This window comes from Sceloporus occidentalis, unplaced genomic scaffold (assembly GCF_023333645.1).
Source record: "Sceloporus occidentalis isolate IW3139 unplaced genomic scaffold, rSceOcc1.0.p SCAF_7, whole genome shotgun sequence".
Lineage (NCBI taxonomy): Eukaryota > Metazoa > Chordata > Lepidosauria > Squamata > Phrynosomatidae > Sceloporus > Sceloporus occidentalis.
This window is the reverse complement of record NW_028316987.1, coordinates 42,419,822-42,440,348: the sequence shown is the minus strand read 5'-3', so window position 1 is coordinate 42,440,348 and position 20,527 is coordinate 42,419,822. Positions and strand designations below refer to the sequence as shown.

General features: G+C 39.6%; 2 protein-coding genes across 6 annotated transcripts in view; one reads left to right on the top strand and one right to left on the bottom strand.

Annotated features, from left to right (window-relative positions):
• Window positions 1–1,213: 1,213 nt before the first annotated feature.
• On the top strand, window positions 1,214–5,001 carry LOC149309618 (prolactin-releasing peptide-like). Its single transcript, XM_089531287.1, has 2 exons — window positions 1,214–1,375; window positions 4,681–5,001. Exons 1-2 carry the CDS (start codon window positions 1,222–1,224, stop codon window positions 4,857–4,859), a joined length of 333 nt encoding a protein of 110 aa, XP_089387413.1. The 5' UTR covers window positions 1,214–1,221; the 3' UTR covers window positions 4,860–5,001.
• A 761-nt stretch (window positions 5,002–5,762) lies between these two features.
• Window positions 5,763–20,527, bottom strand: part of MYRIP (myosin VIIA and Rab interacting protein) — a 194,671-nt gene continuing 179,906 nt past the window's right edge. For all 5 annotated transcript variants that reach the window (XM_089532736.1, XM_089532739.1, XM_089532738.1 and 2 more), the window contains 6 exons: window positions 15,281–15,475; window positions 12,789–12,950; window positions 11,315–11,419; window positions 10,974–11,034; window positions 9,864–9,985; window positions 5,763–9,241 (listed from right to left, as the gene is read on the bottom strand). In XM_089532736.1, coding sequence (XP_089388862.1) covers window positions 9,209–9,241; window positions 9,864–9,985; window positions 10,974–11,034; window positions 11,315–11,419; window positions 12,789–12,950; window positions 15,281–15,475 — 678 coding nt within the window. In that variant the 3' untranslated portion in view covers window positions 5,763–9,208. The remainder of the gene's footprint in view (window positions 9,242–9,863; window positions 9,986–10,973; window positions 11,035–11,314; window positions 11,420–12,788; window positions 12,951–15,280; window positions 15,476–20,527) is intronic.

Here is a 20,527-nt window from a genome sequence, read left to right as displayed (position 1 = left end):
CACAATGGAAAGCCTTTGAGATTAAAAAAAAGTATGGGGGAAATCAAAAGTAGCAGATTTATTTGTCCAGGCCTGGTTTCTGAGTGCTCAGTCCTTCTCTCTCTCTCTCTCTCTCTCTCTCTCTCTGTGTGTGCGTGTGTGTGTGTGTGCTTTCAAGTCACTTGTCATCTTATGACAAGTCTATGACAGGGTTTTCTTAGACAAGAAACAGAGGTGGTTTTACTACATGCTAAGTAAATTCTACAAAACCAAACTGTAAGGCTTTAACAACTACAGTTCATCTTGGTTAGACTTCTATTTCTCATACTACCCAACTGAATACTTACCTACCTACCTCAGTATCTAAACACACACATGTAATACAGCAGAGATAGATAACTTTGTCTGTCGAAAGACCAGTTTTCTATTCTCAGAACTTGCTATAGGCCTCATTGGGGTATAAAGTACAAATAAAATGTACTCCTTAAGGCACCCACCAACTGCCTCCTGTTGGCTCCAAGCTTTGCTGTTTTCAAGCAGTAACAAAAAGTATGCAAACTGGATTGGAGAGCATTCTGTTTCCCAGCATTTTCATTTTGGAAAACCTGAGAGAAATCAAATGTGTTGTCCTCTGAATCTCTGCCCCCCCCCCCCTTACACAGACACTTAGTTAAAATAACTGAGCTAAAATATTTGATAGAATACAGTCGGTCATTTTTTAAACCAAAACCCTCTCTGTAATTGAAAGGTGTATGTATATCTTTGCTCTAATCTCAGAAGGGAAGCCCTTGCTTGAAAGCAAACTTTGCATGCATCTGCATCATAATTCTCATACAAGTGTCCATGAACAGGCTGAATACATATTTTGGTATTCATAGAAATGCACACACCCCTTTTGGGACACCTGTTGTTGGATGTGTTTCACTGATTTACAGCTGGACCAGAAGAATAAGACTTCTTATATTTAATGACCAATCCTTTGGTTAAGTAATTGTGACAGCAATAAAGTCTACAGAAATCAAGTTCACCTAGTAGGTTTTGTTGCTCAATGGGATACGAAACTGAACCCAACACATTCCAACACTATTCTACCTATTACACTGCTTTGTAGCTGAAGGAGTAGATTCATTCATAATTTTGAACTTTGCATTCATATATTAACTGCCACATGGGGATAGAGTTACTGCCTTTCTATTTAATCTCCTTTTTCTTTGTACCTCGTGTTGATAGAGTTGACTCATCATGTTGGCTTCTGCATTGAAATTTCATCCACATCAGCAGTCCCCTTGGCCAAAAGCTTCAAAACTGATCACAGTCTACATCTTGGTGCTGCTACTGTCCGTCAGCTTCACTTCGGGCCAAAGAAGAATCTTCACCCATCAAATTGACAACAGAAGTGAGTCACAGCTTGTCGGGTTTTCAAGTTAGATTTCTGGCTTGCTCCTTTGCTAAAGACTGTTGGTCCGAACTTTCTTCACAACCCAGTAATAAATTAGATGGTCACATTTCACAAAATTGCCATGCTAGGTTTGTCTCAAATGTCAGAAAGACATTAAGATTAAATTGTGATCATATAACCTTGTGATGGTGAGACATTTCTAAAATTCAAATTTTACAGTGCTGCTTGGAGCTGAGAAAGGCAGGGGAGAATTTCAGGAGAGGAACATGTTTTCCCCCCTTCCTGTCTTTTTAACACCTCAAAGAAGGAAGGTTTCTGGACAGTGGGAATGAGACATGTTTTTCTTCTGTTCCTCCCTCCAAGTCTTCTATAGCATTATAGTAATTGGAGTTTTCAAGTCATTGCATGCATTTTCTCTCCCTTCCAACTATAATCTCCATGTCCAGAATACTTATACACTCGTTCCTCCCCATTCAGACTTGGGATCTGCAGTTTTGGTCCTTTGTGGACGGCAAGCGGGGAGGAACAAAATGGGGTGCATATCCAGGGTGCGCAGGAGCATGACCCCATTATAACCAGTGGGTCTTGAATATCTGAAATATTTCCAGTTTGTGGGGGGATCCGGAACTGATCCCCTGCAAATAGGGAGGGATGAATGTAACTCTGGAATTAGGTTAATGCTAACATTCCAACTTGAGCTGATCACTATTTTAAAAATAAAATAAGTTGCCCCTTTATGTTAGCAAGTTTTCAGTAACTTAATCAGCCTGAATGAGATGATTCTCATATCATACTGCTATTATTCCACTTCACCTGTCATAGCAACATCCTGAGACTTGCAGTTTAGGGAGAGGCATTTAGAATTCTTAGCCAGAGTGGTCTTAGGCTTCACTAAACAACAAACTGCAGATCTGGACAGGATGCAACCATAATAAATTGCAATAATAACAACCAAACCCAAAGGGTGCTCAGCAATAGCTTCTCTTCATCCTGGAGAGAAGTGACCAGTGGGTGCCACAGGGTTCTGTCCTGGGCCCAGTGCTATTCAACATCTTTATCAATGACTTGGATGAAATAATAAGGGTCATGCTTCTCAAATTTGCAGATGACACCAAATTAGGAGGAGTAGCTAATTCCCCAGAGGACAGGATGAAAATTCAAAGTGAGCTAAATAGATTAGAAAGCTAGGCCAAAGCTAACAAAATGAATTTCAATAGGGAGATGTGTAAGGTACTGCACTTGGGGGGGGGGGGGGGGGAAGAAAAAAAGAAAATGCATAGATGTAGGATGGGGGACACCTGGCTTAAGGAGACTGTGTGAAAGGGATCTAGAAGTCCTAGCAGACCACAAATTGAACATGAGTAAAGTGTGATGTGGCAGCTAAAAAGGCCAAGATGATTCTAGGTTGCATCAATAGAAGTATAGTGTCTAGATCAAGGGAAGTAATAGTGCTCTAATCTGCTTTGGTCAGGCCTGGAATACTGTTTCCAATTCTGGGCACCACAGTTCAAAAAGGATGTTGAGAAACTGAAGCATGTCCAGAAGACAGCAACCAAAATGGTGAAGGGTTTGGAAACCATGCCTTATGAAGAGAGAGAGTTGGGTATGTTTAGCCTGGAGAAAAGATGGTTAAGAGTGATATGATAGCCCTTTTAAGTGTTTGAAAGTATGTCATATTGAGGATGGAGCAAGCTTGTTTTCTGCTGCTCCAGAGAATAGCACCTGGAACAATGGAAGGAAGCTTCAAGAAAAGAGATTCCACTTAAACATTAGGAGGAGCTTCCTGGAAAACGCACTCCCTTGGAGTGTGATGGAGTCTCTTTCTTTGGAGGTCTTTAAACAGAGGCTGGATGACCATCTGAGAATGTTTTGATTGTGAGTTCTTGCATGGCAGGGGGGGTCGGACTGGATGGCCCTTGTGGTTTCTTCCAGTTCTTTGATTCCATTAACAGTGTAGTGTGATATGGTAAGCCTACAAATCCAACCTCCTTTTTCTGGGAAGAAACTAATTGTTAGAATTAATAGCCAATTAATTAATCATGCATTTCTTGAATTATGTATAAGTTTGTACTGTTAAACTGCACAATCCTGTGTACTGCACAGCTGGAGAGCGCTTACAATGCTGCAATGGCTCCAGGCCCATGCCTCTTCGTGTTGCTTAACTGCCAAGTCTAGAATATTTTTTTTCTTTTTGATTCACAGATTAATTTATTTTCAGTGCATAATTCAGCCAGTGGAAGGGACAATTTTAAAATACTGGTCAAAAGTTGAAGGCTGGAATAAATGAATCACTCAGTGAGAGGGAGGTGGCTCTTGCAGTTATTTTCTGGTGACATACAAGTGTTCCAACAATATTTTCTCAAGAAAGGGGATATTTAAATTATTTTGGGAACCATCTTTCTAAAAGCATTATGAAGCTATTAGTACTGAGCAAAGCTGAGAACAAATTTCTTCTTGCCAAACATTTCCTTGTCCAGAAAGCAAAGGTTTCTTTGGAATATAAGCCAAGTTGCATGTAGTTTATTAGATCATTTGTCTATCAGAAACCTACAACTCAAGGTAAACTAGATTGTAGTGGTCCCACTGTGGTTGCCACTTTTCTTTTTTTACTGGCTCCACTATTGTGCATTTAACCAGAGCTGGAACTGGACTAGATAATCCTATATATCTTTATATGCCTAACAGCCAGTGTGTTGTAGTGGTCTGAGTGTTGGACTAGGACACTGGGAGACCAGGGTTTAAATCCCTGCTTATCCATGGAAACATACAGTACTAGGTAACCCTGGGCAAGTCACATTCTCTCAGCTTCTAAGGAAGGCAAGGGCACAAACCCCCTCAGAACAATTTTTGCCAAGAAAACCCCATGATAGGTTTGCCTTAGGGTTGCCGCAAGTCAGAAATGACTTGAATGTGCACAACGACAGTCTCACTACTGTCAATGGGGCTTACAGCTAGGGCAGGATACATAGGATTGCAGTTGACTTATTTCAAAGGAGATGATGATGTGTTCTGGTTCAAAAGCCAGTTGATTATACTCCTATACATGCACCAGTTACAAGCAGACCAAGCCTGCTTGTCCTTTGCTTTTAGATATGCATAGCACCATGTCTCTTTTATGATGTGCACTGATAGCAAGAAGGCAGATGGTTTTTCCTTTGGGCTTCTGTTATATGCCACAAAAATCAAAATGAAAATTTCTTTGAAAGTCTTGACATTGACCGGGGAACTATTTTCACATTGAATGTAGACAAACTGATGAAAGGATTAATATGCTTATCTTTTCCAACTGTTTTGAATCCCAGATCCTGAGATTGATCCATTTTGGTATGTGGGGCGCGGAGTTCGACCTATTGGCCGGTTTGGGAAAAGGCAGCTGAAGTTTGGTCAGAACATCCAGAGGCCCGGGAACAGCATCCTGGATCTACTAATAACTGCTTTACAAGAGCAAGAAGCACTGGAAGCAGAGGATGATGGCTGGTGACTTTGTTCCTGGCTGCTGTACTTGCTGCAAAATATTTTTCCTTTCTCTCTATTTCAAGTGCCATCATATATCATTCTAAACCCCTCTCCCAGTGATCTACTGGCTTCTGCTTTGCCTAGTTCAGGGGCAAGCAGACATCAGGCTTGTGGGATCTACTTTTTGTTTTTACTAGAAAACTGAGATCAACCCAAAAGTGTTAAGTACAAAATAGTGGTTCAGACAAGCAAGCAAGAGTCTGTCTGGAAAGATGTTTAGCCCAGGAATATGTTGATGAGTATCAGAATTAAGCTTCTTTGCTTTTTAAAAACACAAATACCTTCATTCCTTTCTGCATGCACAGATTGTTTTCCAACAGTGTAATTGCTAGAGGGGGGCTTTTTAGTTGTTACAGTTGTTAGACATTTGGCAGTCAAATATCCTTACTAATCCACAGCTCACCTAGAAATCTACCAGTAGCTGCTGAGCTACCTTCTGCCTAGTGCTAGCCTAGTTTTTCTTGGCTGACATTGTCTTCATGTGCAAATTACATGCACTTAGACTCAGCATTGCATGGCCCAATTTAAATATTAATCCAAATGCAAATTGCAGGCCGCTATCACCCTCTTTTTTGATATGACATCTTTGTTTCTTAATTATATGGCTACCAATTCAAAGATTCACATATTCAATAGCTGTCTGTGCACAAAGAGTTGTTGTCAGGTTGCTGGTGATTCATTGGGAGTACCTGCCTGTGGCAGAAATGGAAAAATGAATTCAGTCCCACTTACCTGATTCAGTCCACTACAAACAAGTGATCAGTGGTATCAGCCCTGACCATAACAGACAATTGGTAGAGAATGTAGTGGCCAATCCAGCATGTGTCACAAATGAAAAGAATGCCAGGTATTGATGTAAGGGGTTTTACTCAGCGCAGTGCTTATTTGCACATGCAAGATACAGTGACATCTAATACTGAATGAAAGATACTCTGTATGAGAGAAACTATGGTAGCCTATCCTAAAAGTTATGAATGCTTGAAAAAAGTGATAAAATGTTATAGGTTATATCATATTATGTACTATCTCAATGTGTTGTTATGAGTGCAAACATCAATCAAATGCAATGCATTAAACTATTAAACAGATGTGCAATGTTAACTCTTGAGTGTTTTTAGGTCTGTTACCGAAGACATACAAGACTGGTAGGCCTTCTAAAAGATACAATTAAGGACAACGGACTGGAATGTGGACAGGTCTGACCTATGGAGCATAATCTAGAAAAACATTTTCTTGTGGAAGCCTAAGTAAAAGGAATGGAGCTATGAAAGAGTGCTACCATTCATGTTAAGGAAGCCTATGCTATAGAACTTCCAAGTAGTTTGTGTCCCATGTTCAAATACCTGTACTGGGAAGTGAGGGCTTCCCACTATGTCAAAATGTCATAGCTGAGGTAGATCTCTTTAGTCAACCTTGGATTAGTAGTGGGACTCCTGGAATTTATTACAGGAGCCAATGGAAATGCACAAAGAAGCACACTGTGAAGATCCTGTATTCAGTGCATTGGGTTGAAACCTGTTTGATGCTACTGTTGCTTTATGTCTAGAAATATGTTCCAGTTAATGCAACATGAAACGAATGAAAGGTATGTGTGCATAGTGTACATTATTATTAACAGCAGGCTGTAAAACACAGTACCTCTCTTCAGCCAAGTATAACTCAATTCAACCCTTTGAATACATTATATTTTCTGTTATCAATCACAGGGCCCCAAAGTAATTTATCCCATAAATCATTTGTTTTACTTTTATATCATTTTTCTTGACAATAATACCTGGCCAGAATGCAGATAACAACATCAGTGGAAGTGTTAGGTTCCAGCCAGACTAAATCATATTGCCGTCATTTGTTTTGACCATTAAAATATTTTCCATTTATAAAAAAATTGTTCTAAATATAAATATTAATACTAAGGATTGAAATCACTTGATGACAAAATCATTTTTGTGTGCTATAACATATACATTTTATGGTTTTCTTTAAAACTGTAAATTAAATCCTTGCACATTTGGCACAAGTAAAACCTTTGTAAAAATTGAAATGCCACACAGCAGGCAGGGACTTCTTTTCTTTTTTGCATTGCCTACACAGTACACATTTTTCTTAAAGAAGACTGAATAGTTTAACATTTGAACACTGTAGTTGCTTTTCATGCCTCTTATGGAAAACATTCTATTTCAAACTGAGTTTTGTTTTATATCACACCAACAGAACAAAAGCCAAAGAGCTATCTATTAAAAGTGGTCATGTCTTGATTCAATATTACATACACTTAATTAGCTAATAGTATCATTGGACAAATATGTAGACCAGCTGTCATTTTTGACATTTCAGTAAAACGCAGACCTGCAGAAACAAGAATCTGGGAATGTATTCTGGACAAGTGCAGAAAGAGTCATGTGAATATGAAGTGACTGATTTACAATTGTATTCAATCCCTAATTTTTAAATAAGCTTTAGATTTAATACTATATGGAATCTGATATGCTGCAGACAAAATTCTGCCATCTGATTAGTCAAGTCCTATAAAAGACAAATAAGAACTTCATGCATGTATATGATGGCATTATCTTCTCTGCAGTAAAAAACAAAACAAAACCCAAAACAGTGACTGTAATTTGAGATCAAGCCCTAGGAATACATAAAACCAAACAAAGTTAATGATGTTAACATTGCTGCATGTACATACTTCTGATGCTACTGTTGCAATTTTAAGCCTGCTTAATCAGAAGTAAGTTTCATTAAGTTCTGTGGGGCTTGCTCCCTAGGAAGTGTGCTTTGGACTGCAGCCCAAATTCAATTTTAACCACCTCTCCAGTTTTACAGTTAAGGAGTGGTGAAACTGTGAGCTTTTCTAGTCTTTGAATGCATGCTTAAAACATATCTGCATAAGAAATGGGATCTTGCTGTATCAGCTAAAAAAGAGAAAGAGGGTGTAATCTTGTAAGAGAAAAGGGTACAGAGTGTGAATGATTTTAATTGACAGTCTGAATCATTTGTTTCAATTTGTACCTGGAGGTCCAAGAGAGCAGACATCAAGATATGAAGATGATAAGTGTTTGGGATCCATTTCTCTAAATGCATAGAGCCAAATTTTAAATATATCCTCTTTCCTTTGATACTTATAAATGTTGATCTCTGACTACTCTAAGCTGCTGCAATTAAAATAATATCTTTGCTGTTTAGACACTTTCCAGTGTGCTTAGTACTTCTGGATTAATTTAGCTCAGACATTCAACTGACAGTTCGCCTCCACTCCTTGATTTTGGCCCAGTGCCATTTTTGTGTCAGCCAGTCATAGGGAGCAAATGGAAACCCATGCCCAGTGAAGAAAAACCTAATATCAGCCTTCCAATTAAAAAGGGAATCAAAATCTTGTCCTCACACAACTGTGCACTTCTGAAAAAACAGCATGATCACTTTTATTTTGCCAAGCTCACTTTTCTATTTTAAGCATTTGCTAGCCATAGATTTGGAAGCAAAGGTGATAAATTAGTTTGAATGCTTCCCTCCTGAGATAAGTCAGGCTGCAGAAAGAATAAAAGGCGAGGATTGATTTGAGTTGAGAATACATCTAGCTCTCCAACTGGCTTTCCTATTTTTTTGAGGATGGATGGCGTTTCCAACGTATTTAGGTGAAAGGCTGCTTAACCAAGAAACATAGCTTAGATATGTGCACTTAGGACATTCATCTGCTGCCGAGCACAGTATGCTATGATAAAATGTAAGGAGAAATCCCAAATGGAAAACTGCTTTCCCTCCCAGGTAAGAGCTATTCAAACTTCTCCCTGGCTATGCCTCTCTACAATCGGTTTCTGGGCCACCAGTTACTCCTGGAAATCTTCTTATTGCTCTGGCAACATTTTATAGGACTGTGTGAACAATAACATCCTAACAAATATGGATCACAGGATGGGTGATTTGACTTTTTCTTGATTTCCATATAAGATATTGATCAACATTAATGGATGAATTAAGACTACAAAACATACTGTGTTTCCAAGACAACATACTTTAGTACAATTGACAATATGAGGAAAAGTGCATTTTAAAATGTGGAATCTTGCTTATATGAAGTTCAATGTCCTTCCTAGAGTCTCTTGAAAACTTTAAGGCAGAATTTCCGACAGCAGACCACAATGCTGAAGACTTGAACAGCTTGCTCAGTGAGGTATCCAAACAAAGCCCTATTACTGAGGCATTGTGGGTTCTTGAGGGTCCATTTTTAATTGGATGTATACAATGGCTGTTATATAAAGGCACTCTAGTTTGCAGCCTTAGGCAGTGTGTTATTGGCAGTAAAATTCTGCAATTCTAGTACATTACAGCAGACCCTATAGTTGGTTCCTAAAATGGGAAAGATAAAATTAAAGAATTATTTAAATAAATACATGAAGCAATATAAAGGTTGGAGAACTTCTACGATATCTACAGACTGAAACAGCAAACTATCTGGAAATCATATCTATTTTCCTATTAGTCTTCTGAGCTAGAGTGTTCATGTGCTAAATGCACTAAATCCCATATTCATTTTAAGAAAAAAGATTGCCCCAAAGACCTCTTTCTCCACTCAAGCCTTCCTTCCTCCCAAGTATAAGGTAGAATTTTCACTCAGTTCTAAAATGTAAATTTATTTCCAACACCGATTTAGTTTTGAAGTTACAAAAATATAATAAGGTGTGTGTGAGAGAGAAGTGTGTGTGTGTGTGGGGGGGGGGGGGGGGGGAGAGTGTATACATGCACAAATGGCCCCACACACCAAAAGGTCATTTGAAAGGTGTGCTACAAATATCTGGTGTGTACACTAGTGGGTGTGGGTATGTGTGTATGTATGTGTGACAAAGTGGATGTCTCAAGCCTGTTTTCTTTTGGCAGGCTTTATCTTTATATGAATTTTAGAGTCTGATATTTCCATAAAGGAATCTAAACACCAAATATGTTGAAATCTAAGCCTTGACATAGTTCCTACCTTCAAATCCTTGGCAGTGCTTTTTCTCTCCATTTTTGTTCTTTGTGTCAGAGATCCTTGAAGTATGAAATTCCTGTTAAATGTTTTAACCGGAGTAACTGGAGAAGCATCCACATTTTCACCTGAAAAAGATTTCCCAGCAGTCTTCACAATCATGACTTGTGTTAAGCAGAAAGGGCAAAATGCATAGCTTCTATCCATTGATAACTTAGGAGTAGAAAGGGGAGGAGTGCGTTTCATCCTGAAGCATGGTGAGGTGCTCCCACCGTTTCTACAAGTCTGAGGCTAGATTCAAATATCCACTGGCTGGATAGTTGTGGCTTCAGTTTTCACATGGAAGCAAGTGAGTAAAAATTGCTTCCAAATTTTGGCAGGCTTTTGTCTATGTCACTTTAAAGCAAGTATCTATCTCATCATCCTCAAGAGCACCAGTGCAAGTTATGCCACTGGGGCTAAAACCAATAACACAAATGGCCCAGCTGTTATATAATCATTCAGAGGCAACTACAATCTAACATACAGAGAAGGACAGGCAATGTAAATGTCATCTTGAAAAATAGGAAGATCCAGAAAACCTGGGGGGAAAATGAAATAGTTTTCTCTCTTCATTATATCACCAAAATGTAACATTTGGCACAGAAATGAAAAGTGATGAAACAATTTATTTTTTAAAAATGATCAGGATTTCTTCTTCTGAACTAAAAATGGTTTCCGTTGATTTTTATTCATCTACAGTGCAATCCTGATAATTCAAGTCGGAAGTAAACGCCACCAAACTGAACAGTACTTCTAGGAAAATGTGTACTGGGTTGCAGCCTTAAAATGTTTTCTGTTACTTTGCTTTTAATCACTTTACAAAATATCCAGAACACTGACAACTTTAATAAAGCTCCCACCCTCTGGAACTTCATCATCCCTAATTTGCCTAGATGGTTTACTGCAATCTGACTATAACCTTGTTATTATTAACTGCTGTCAAGATAACTTTGCAAACTTATGAATGAGAAACCTCCAAGTCACTCTATCATCACCATCCCTGTTCAGGTCTTACAGGCTCAGAGTTTACAGATCAAAATTGAGCACAGTGTATTTCCTCTCAGTAGCCATCACCTTTTACTGGTGGAGCTGGAAGCTTTCGTCTCTGTTGTCTGGATGTGTCTATTGTGTGCATCTATGGGAGAGAAAAAGGTACATATTACTGGGAACACTCATCAGTATTGATAGTATAAGCAACTAGGTAAAGGTAACAACAAGTAGATGTCCATGTAGCTGTCATTCACCACTTAGATCAGCACATATGCCTCATCACCTGATGAGCACTTTGATAGGGATGTGAACTTGCATTTGAGTGGAAATGTGGGTCAGCAGTGGTCTGCATATGGAACTGTGCTTTGGTACATAGGACTTCCCTGTTGACCTCTGGAGGTAAGCTGCTGGCTGCTTCTTCTCACCTGGTTTGTCTGCTGTTGATCACGTTTTCTTGTCAGGTGAATGCATGGAGCCACATTCAAGCCTGCTATTGTAAGTGCTGAAATTCTGCTTTCGATATCTGAAATCTTAAAAAAAAAAATCATACCCTTATGAGAGAAACTGATATTTTTAAATACAGTGAATTGACATGCATGTCTGTAACTACAGTTACACCTATCTAAAACAAAAACAAAATAATGCCTTCTATTGAAAATAGTTTCCGACAGTTTCTTCTTCATTCTGAGCATTTTTAATACCATATATAGATGAATTTCAGTTTTCCCTATAAATGTGGATTATGAATACACACCAGTCTTTTTAAATACAAAGAAGGAATACCAAATGATTCTGCATAGTAAGTGGGTACATGTAGCCCCTTTGTTGAAACAGCTTGACCTGGTACTGGCACAATTCAAAGTGCAGGTCATGATTTATAAAGGCCTATATGGCTTAGGTCCAGATTATCTGAAAGACTGTATCTTCCTACACCAGGGATGGGCAGCTGTGGAAGGGCAGAGGGCACATTAGCTCCCCCAAAACCTTGGAAGGCTTTACCTTTCCACTGCACCTGCTCGCATAAAAAGAAAATAATTTTTGTCCCCAAATGTCCTCTGGGATATGGTGTTCAGGGGCCACAAAAATGGGCCTGGGGCCCGCATATGGCTTATAGGCCATACTGTGCCCATCCCTGCCCGATACAAATCTTCCAGTCTAAATATCCACAGCAGAAGGCTTTCTCCCAATCCCATGACCATCACAGATTTGTTTGGTGAGGACACGGGAGAGATACTTCCAAGTGGATGCTCTCACCCTCTGAAACTCCCTCCTTGCTCCTTGTTGAGAGGCAAAGACCTTTTTGTTCAAACATTCTTTTAATAAATAACTGCTTGCAGGGAGCCCTTTTATGGATATGTGTGCAACCTTTATTTTAACATTTGTATACTTTTAAATGATTTTTATACTGTGTATATAATCTATTAGTATAAAATCATCCAAAAGCATACAAATGTTAAAATGAAACACATACACACATCCATAAAAAGGCTCCCTGCAATCTATTCTACATTCTATTGTAAAGACAATGTGGTGTAATGGTTTGAGCATTTGGACTATGACTCTGGAGACCTGGATTCAATTTCTAGCTTGGCCATGAAACTCACTGGGTAACCTTGGGCAAGTCATATGCTCTCAGCCTCGGGGGAAGGCAATGGCAAACCTCTGAACTAATCTTGCCAAGGAAACTCCATGGTAGATTTGCCTTAAGGTAGCCATAAATTGGAAATGACTTGAAGGCACACAACAGCAACATTTAATCTATTGTTTTAATGAGATTTTAGCTGTGTTTAAAATTTTATTGTTCAGCTAATGATTTTTATGAGCTGACTTGGGTCCCACCTGAGGAGAAGGGTATCATATAAATGAATAAATAAATAATAAATAAATTGTTCATCTCACCTGACGTTCTGCATGGTGAACTTGTGCTGCTGCTGTTGCCACTTGGTCCTCCAGGTCAGCCAGCTCAGATTCAGCTGTAATGCTGTTAATTCCACGTGCTGCATCCTCCAGGTCATTTAACTGACCCTCCAAACCATAAACGCTGCCAGCTGTCAGATAGACCTAAACATACCATTATCCAGTGAATTTACTCTTTCTCTGTGCTATCTCTTCTGAACTGTATTTTGTTAGCCAATGGCAGTATTCTGCACTTCTTAATCTTTTTACTATTGTTATCAGTTACTTATGACATACTTAAAATAATCTAGTTACTACATAAAACCAAGATTTTCAGAGAAGTCCAGTGTACTGACTAACCGTTTAAATTACTGAAACAAAACAACAACAAAAACCAAGAAGAGGAGGAGGAAAAAAGGAAAAGGGGGAAAAAAGAAAGAGAAGGGAAGGAAAGGGAAGAGGAGAGTAGAGGAGAAGGAAGGACTGGCAGGAAATGGAAGATCAATCTGTGGCCTGTTACAGACTGCCAAAATAAAGCTGCTTCGGGTCTCTTTGGAGGTATGCTATTTAAATGATGCATGGGTCCTAAGAGTCCGGAGGTTGTGCCAAAGCCACACTCCATTCCTAAGCACTGGAGTGCAGCTTTGGTGCAGCTTCTGGATTCTTAGGATGCATGCATCATTTAAACAGCATACCTCCAAAGAGACCTGAAGCAGCTTTATTTTGACAGTCTGTAACAGGCCTAAATAAATGAGGTGAAGAAAATGGTTTTCCAGAAAGATGAAAAGAGAAAGACAATTTTAACAGAAAGGAGCAGTGAAGGAAAAAGAAGGTAGGTGAAGGACAGAAGTTGCTAATCAGATTTTACAGGATGGAAGCAATATTTATTTATTTACTTATTTAATGTTCCTGTCTTTCTCCCAAAATAGGAACCAAGGCAAAGAGGAGCAAAGAAACTGATAGCCCCCACACATAAGCTTTCTTGTTTGTAAGGGACCATGATATTTCAGACTGGGGAAAGAGTCAGGGAAAACTATAGATTCCTGGCCAGCATAGGCACTATGTGGTATATTCTGGGAATCATATTCCAAAAAATAACTTTTCCACTTCTGATTCAACGGTGCAAAATTAGGTATGAAAGGTAGGGTGGGAGGTGGGAGACTCAGAGCTGCATTAGTTTGATAGCAATTCAGTTCCTCAGCAACATTCCAGCCTTAAAATCCACCCTCAGACACAGTCTCACAATCAACCTCAAGAGCTCCATGGAGTGCAGTTAATGTCTTAAGAGGAAATGAGCTGGGGGAAGTAAAGCTGAGGCCCAAAACATGTCTTCCGTTGTTAGATAAATGCTTTATAAAATGTGCTATGCAGTATTTCATTTGTTTTTGAACTAGATTTGAAGATGTCCAAAGCTTATTGTACCATTTTGGCATGACAGTTCAGAATTAATTATCATTTAAAATATTAACCATTTTATCAAAATGTTATATAGTGACTGGCCCTTGGCATTTGATGGGACTTGGTTCCTGGACACCCTCCCCCTCCATGGATACCAAAATCCATGGATGCTCAAGTCCCATTATATACAATGGCATAGTAAAATGATGTCCCTTCTACTGTATAAAGCTACTCATTTCACAGGTTTTTTTTTCCAAGCACCACCTCACTTCATTCCTGTAACTACCTGAAATGGCTTGTGCATCATAAAATTAGATAAAGATCTTCAAAACACCACGTGGGGATGGGGTATAATCTTAAACTGATAATTATTGATAGAGATTGCAGGGAAGAGGAGAATAAGAAAAACAACTGCCCCAGGAAAAAAAAAAAGAAAGAAACCAAGCCTTCTAGTAGTGTGGATGAGGGAACAAGAGCTGGTGATATGTATTTAGGGTGAAGGAGGTGAAGGGAAGAAGGATATGTACAGATTTGTGCTGTTAGACACTAACAATATACGTTTCTTTGAAGGCACTTCTGTTTGTGTATGCAGTTTTTTCTTGCAAATAGACTTGTTCTGTTTTTGATCCTTTATTCACCTTACTCTGGTTGTGGAATATACCTTAACAGTCTTCTCCAAAGGCTAGATTTGACTTTTCTCCTACAATATAAATTTGAATTGCAAAAGAACTTGATCTGCCAGTATTTTTAGCGCACATAGTTGACTGTCAAACCTTAATGCTGCCCTTCAAAAGCAAGAATTTCTACAGCTGCGGAGGTTTTGAGGGGTACACTTTCCCACTTTTTCTGAGCCCCACAGCTGCACCCTTTCTGAAAAATGCAAAATTGCTAGGTGGCAGTGGCTGAGTTTGGAATAGCGTTTAATAGAAGAATTGTACTACCTAGAGACTTCTGGAGGTACAATTCTCCAGTTTTTGGCAAAGACCTATTTTTTGGCAATGGGAGCACCAAATGCCTTGGTGAACCACATGTGGCCTAGGCAGTGCACATTTCCATCAATGTTTGGTAACATACATACAGTTGTTTGCCACTCTTACATTTTCTTCCAGCGTTGTGAGTTGCTCATCAAGTCTGATAGGGTCTGCACCTAATGGAAATTCCCCTTTTCCTTTGTCATGGGCATCTGCTGTGAAGTCACATGGTCCTGTGGATTCTGCTATGAGCTCCTCTGTTGCATTGATGACTTTTAGGACTTCAGTGGAGATGTTGCAAAGAGATACAGCAGAGTATTTCTGTTTTAAAGGAGCAAACAGTTGCACATTAGAAGAAATCTGTCCATGTCCTAAAGCTATATATATAAGCATGCATGCATAGCTTCCCAGGAATTACGAGGCAGCAAGTCACATTAGCTACTTGTGGTAGAGAATCCAACACTGCTCTATACAATCTATTTGGGTCTCCTGCTGTTAAGCTTGCCCTCTACATGGTGATTACATCATGCACACTGGAGCGTACTAAATACACTACTTTCTGCAGGTTAAAGGAAGGCAATGTGGTTATCTGTTTGCTTGTATAGTTGTCAACAACTGTCATTAAACTTGACAACAGTTGGGAAGACTACATAGGGAGGTAAGTTGCAGAAGAATGAGACTTATTTTAATGTAAGTACAAATAGTATTGTTTGTTGTTTGTCATATAACACTAAAGGGAGAGTACAGTCCATAATTATCAAGAGATGTCCCAACTGTTATTACATTATGTTTTACAGAATCATAGAGCTGGATCACAAGTTCCATCGAATCCAACACTCTGCCATGAACTAATGCACACATAAAGTACTCCTTAGTGATAGTCATCCAACCTCTGTATGAAAACCTCCAAAGAAAGAAAGTCTGCCACTTCTCAGGCAGCTGATTACACTTCTGAACATATCCTATCTCCTTAAGGTTTCAGTATTACAATTATTTGGAATCAATTGTTTCCCTGCTAAGTAATAAGAGAATGTTAGAAAAGAAATGTCAGCAAGATTTAACAGCACCTATGGAAAGAAAGTGGATACTGTATATCCATTCTACAAAATTTTATCTCCATATATCTGGTCACTATGCAGATGTGAAGACCACATTAAGATAATAAAACTTACTATTTTATTACGTATTTATTTTAGAATTAATATGGTTGCATGGAATATTAATACAGTTGTACAGATACACAGGGTAGGAATAATCAAAATGCTCAATAAAAAAAATTAAAAATGCAATTTTAAATTGTAGCACTATGAATTTTGAAATATACACATTAGTAGACTGTAGAACAGTGGTTCCCAAACTTCGGTCCTCCAGGTATTTTGGACTTCCATTCCCATGAGCCCAAGCCAGCTTGGCCAACAATCAGGAATTCTGGGAGCTGAGGTTCAAAACCTCTGGAAGACCAAACTTTGGAAATCAATGGTGTAGAGCATATGAGGAGTGCAAGCCAAAAGATCCCCTTCGTTGCCAACCTATAAAATGTCCATGGATATAAAAAGGGTGTCATCTACTTCCTGAAAATAAAGCCATGCTGGTCAGATGACCTTCTTTAGGAGTGGAGCCCCACATGAAAGGCGTGGAATCATTTTCAAAACGAATGGGAAATGAAAGACACTGACGTCTCCATTTGTTTTACGTGTATCTAATATAAAAGAAACAGAAATCCAAATGTGAACATTTTCATTTTTGAGCTTCATTTTCATCCAGTGTGACTGAAATTTGGCAAGGATGTTGCCCTGAAGGAAAAGAATGATGCCTGCAAATGTCAAGCCACAGGGATAGGAATGACACTTGCAGCAGTGCAAGGCCTAGTCCACCTCTACTGAAAACAACCTTACAGAATATCTATTGCATCTAAAATGGGAATTCTTTGTAAAATCTGCCCAAAATCTGGCAGGCATGGTATCCCGAAGGGAAGGGGGCAGGGAAACACCACCTGGACAGAAAGCAGCAAAATGACAGGCAGCTGAAATAAAAGTGACTCTAGCTTTAAAGGAATGGGAAAATGATAACATAAGCTTAAAAAAAAACACCTAATGTGAAACATTTGAAACAAACATTATGGTTCTTGAAGCAGGGCATTATCAGATTACCTTGGTATACATGGGGGTAGGGGAAGGCAGATACAAAAAGGAGATGTTCTGTAAGACCATCTTGACATAGCGTATTAAGAATTTTGAAGTTTAAAATCAGCACTTCAAAGGGTGATCAAAATGTATTTATTTATTTTGTACATTTATATCCCACCTTTCTACCAATAATGGGACTCAAAGCAGCTATCAACATATTTAAAACAACACAAACTCATAACAATACAAAAGCATTTATAAAAATACAGCTAGCACTCCACATTCACAGGTTTCCCTTTCATGGTTTCATTTGCATGTTTGTGCACTAGTTTATGCTGAATTAAGTCAGCATCTCTGCTCTCTTGTCCTCCTTTACAGTCCCAGCGCCAGCATCCTGGTTTTATAGACAGAAGCAGCAATAGCATTTCTCCACACCCCTTATTTCTCCTTTCCCCTTTCTACTGCCAGAAGCCTCAGCTTTTATATGGGATGTGCAGGCGCATCCTGGTAAAACTCAGAGTTTGGCTCTTGGGCTGCTGCAGGGAGGAGGGGAAGGAGAAAGAAGGGATCTGGAGAACTGATCTGGTGGCTGCAACAGCTGCTTCTGTCTATAAAACTGGGAGGCTGGCACCGGGACTATTGGCCAGAGAAGAGAAGGGGTGAGGGGAATGATCTGCTGTCAGTGGTGGTGAATGTTTCAGGTGGGCGGCTAGAAATATTCACATTTTTTCCTATTTCTTTGCGCGCGGGGGGGGCGGGGCAGATCCCCTAACCCCCACGAAAGTGGAGGGCCGACTGTATAGATATAAAATTTAAAAAAATAATTGAACTATAATGTTAAAACATTTAACATTAAAAATATTCCAATTCATTAAAAGACTATATACAAACCTTAGAAACAGCACCACACTGTATTAAAAGCCTAACCCTAGTCGGTCTTAAAAGCCTGGAGGCACAAAAATATTTCCAATGGAAGAAGAACAAGGGGCCATCCTGGACTCTCTACAAAGGGAATTTCAGAGGCTGGGAGCACTCACAGGAAGGCTTTCTCCCTTATTCCCACCAAACGAGTCTGAGAAAGTGATGGGACAGAGAGAAACTGCATTCCACCCCCACCCCCCCATGATCTTAGAGCTCTAATGGGCTTATAATGGGAGATCTAGTCCTTTAAATAACCTGGAACGAAGCCCAGGTTATTTAAAGGACTATTTCTCCTGTTATGAGGGAGCAGATGGTGAAACCACTTCTGCTGATAAATTGTACTCCTGGTCAAGGCTACCACCTGAGATTCTAGTGTGAAGTCCAAAAGCATTCCAAATAACACTTCAAATCTTTTGTGGGGGAATCATTGAGTTGGAAGAGACCACAAGGGCCATCTAGTCCAACTCCTACCATGCAGGAACTCACAATCAAAGCACCCCTGACAGATGGCCATTCAGCATCTGTTTAAACCCCTCCAAAGAAGGAGACTCCACCATTCTCCAGGGGAGTATGTTCCACTGGTGAACAGCTCTTACTGTCAGGAGACATAATTTCATCCAGAAGAAAGGATCTGCTGACTCCCAGATCCATCAAACATTCTGCCATCAATATCTTCATCTTGTCTGGGTTGATCACTAGTTTTTACATTCTAATTAAATGACCTTAAATGACTCCTACTGCCCTTCTGGGACAAGAAATATAAAGAGTACTGATGACGATTCACCCAAAAGTTCAAAATGCACTCTCCTGATAGATCTGAGTAGAGATTAAAAATAGTATTTTTGCAAGATACAGTCTTGCCATCTCATGGGACCAGTTATTTGAAACAGACAACGAGTCCTAAGCACCACTTTCTGTCCGGTACGTCCAGAATCATTAAAACCTGACAGCTCCAATCCTGCCAGGAAGAAACCATGGTTGTGTACTGAAGGGGGGGGGAACCCCCAAAACTGAGAGGACCAAAGATGATCTCAACAGTAGCAAGAGCACTGTGTGGTGAAGGGCAAGATTAAAGCTTTTTCAACCCTTCAATAATTCCTGTCCGAGATAGGTGTCCTCACAGTGCCAAAACGGAAGTTCTTCTGCTATTCGCTGATAGTCAACTGAATAATAATGAAAAATGGGTGGAACTCTTGGGATTCATAATCTGCATGGAGAATGGACAAGAGCTATATATGGCCCACATGATACTTAGAAGAATCTTGGGTAGCAATCAAGTCTCAAAAAGATCTTAACTTGAGACTCTGGCTATCAGATGCTGTTCAGTGGCAAGCCAGATCAATGATCTGACTCAGTGTAAAGCAGATCTGTATGTAGAAGCACTGTGATTAAAAAGAAGAAAACTTGAGGCATTAGGTTAGAGGCAACAAGGCCTTTGGCATATCAGGCAAGCACAAGAGGATAATTAAAACAGCTGGATGCTGCTGCTTTATAGACATCAAAGATGTAGTACTTGTATCATAAAAAGCTTCTGTATCACTCATGATTTCCCTGTTTTGCATTTAGTTCTAAAAGTGCCAATTAGTGTAAAAGAGATCAATAATATTAAAGGAGGAAATCAATGTTGTGATGGAGGGTTTGGAGGTTTGTTGAACAAGGGGCTTCCTTCAATGTTCCCCTTTTTGTGTCTTATTATTCAGTTAATTAAAAGTCCCCCAAAGCTAATAGAAATATTTTCTTCAAAGTATCCCCATATTGACAAATGTCTGAGTCTTCAAAGCCATGTACCCTAAGCTGCATTTTTCTTGGGTTTTTTAAAGCATGTCTGCTAGTACTTGAGAAGCTGGAAGCCATTTACTAAGTCTTGATCTCACTACAATCCTTGCTAAAGAGTAACACTGTTATGAAACATTCAGAGCTCATACATACAACCATGTTGCAAAGGAACAACAGTGGTGATGGCTTTATAAGGATGTTGAATTGTAACTCTAGATGTTCTTGGGGAAAGATTAATACCTCTGGCAGGCCCAACTGATCATCAGAGACATCAGGTTTTTTTTAAAAAACCAAAGCAGGATCTAAACACACTGACGATTAGAGTCTATGGCGCGTTACAGACCGCCTGAAAGCGGCGGTCTGCCGGCGCTGCCAGTTGCTGTATCCGGGAACCGCAGCTGCCAAACCGCGCGGTTCCTGGACACAGCAAAAAGAAGCCCGAAAATGGCGCTTCTTTGTGTGCCCAGAAGTGGCGCCGTGAGGCGCTAGTCGCGTACTTATGGCATCACTTCCGGGATGCGACGTGCGGACGCTACGTCAAGATGGCGGC

Excerpts from the sequence above, each read along its gene's own strand:
- LOC149309618 (XM_089531287.1), top strand. The coding sequence starts at position 1,222 with ATGTTGGCTTCTGCATTGAAATTTCATCCACATCAGCAGTCCCCTTGG. Across the intron at positions 1,376-4,680 it reads CCATCAAATTGACAACAGAA|ATCCTGAGATTGATCCATTT; the intron begins GTGAGTCACAGC and ends TTTGAATCCCAG.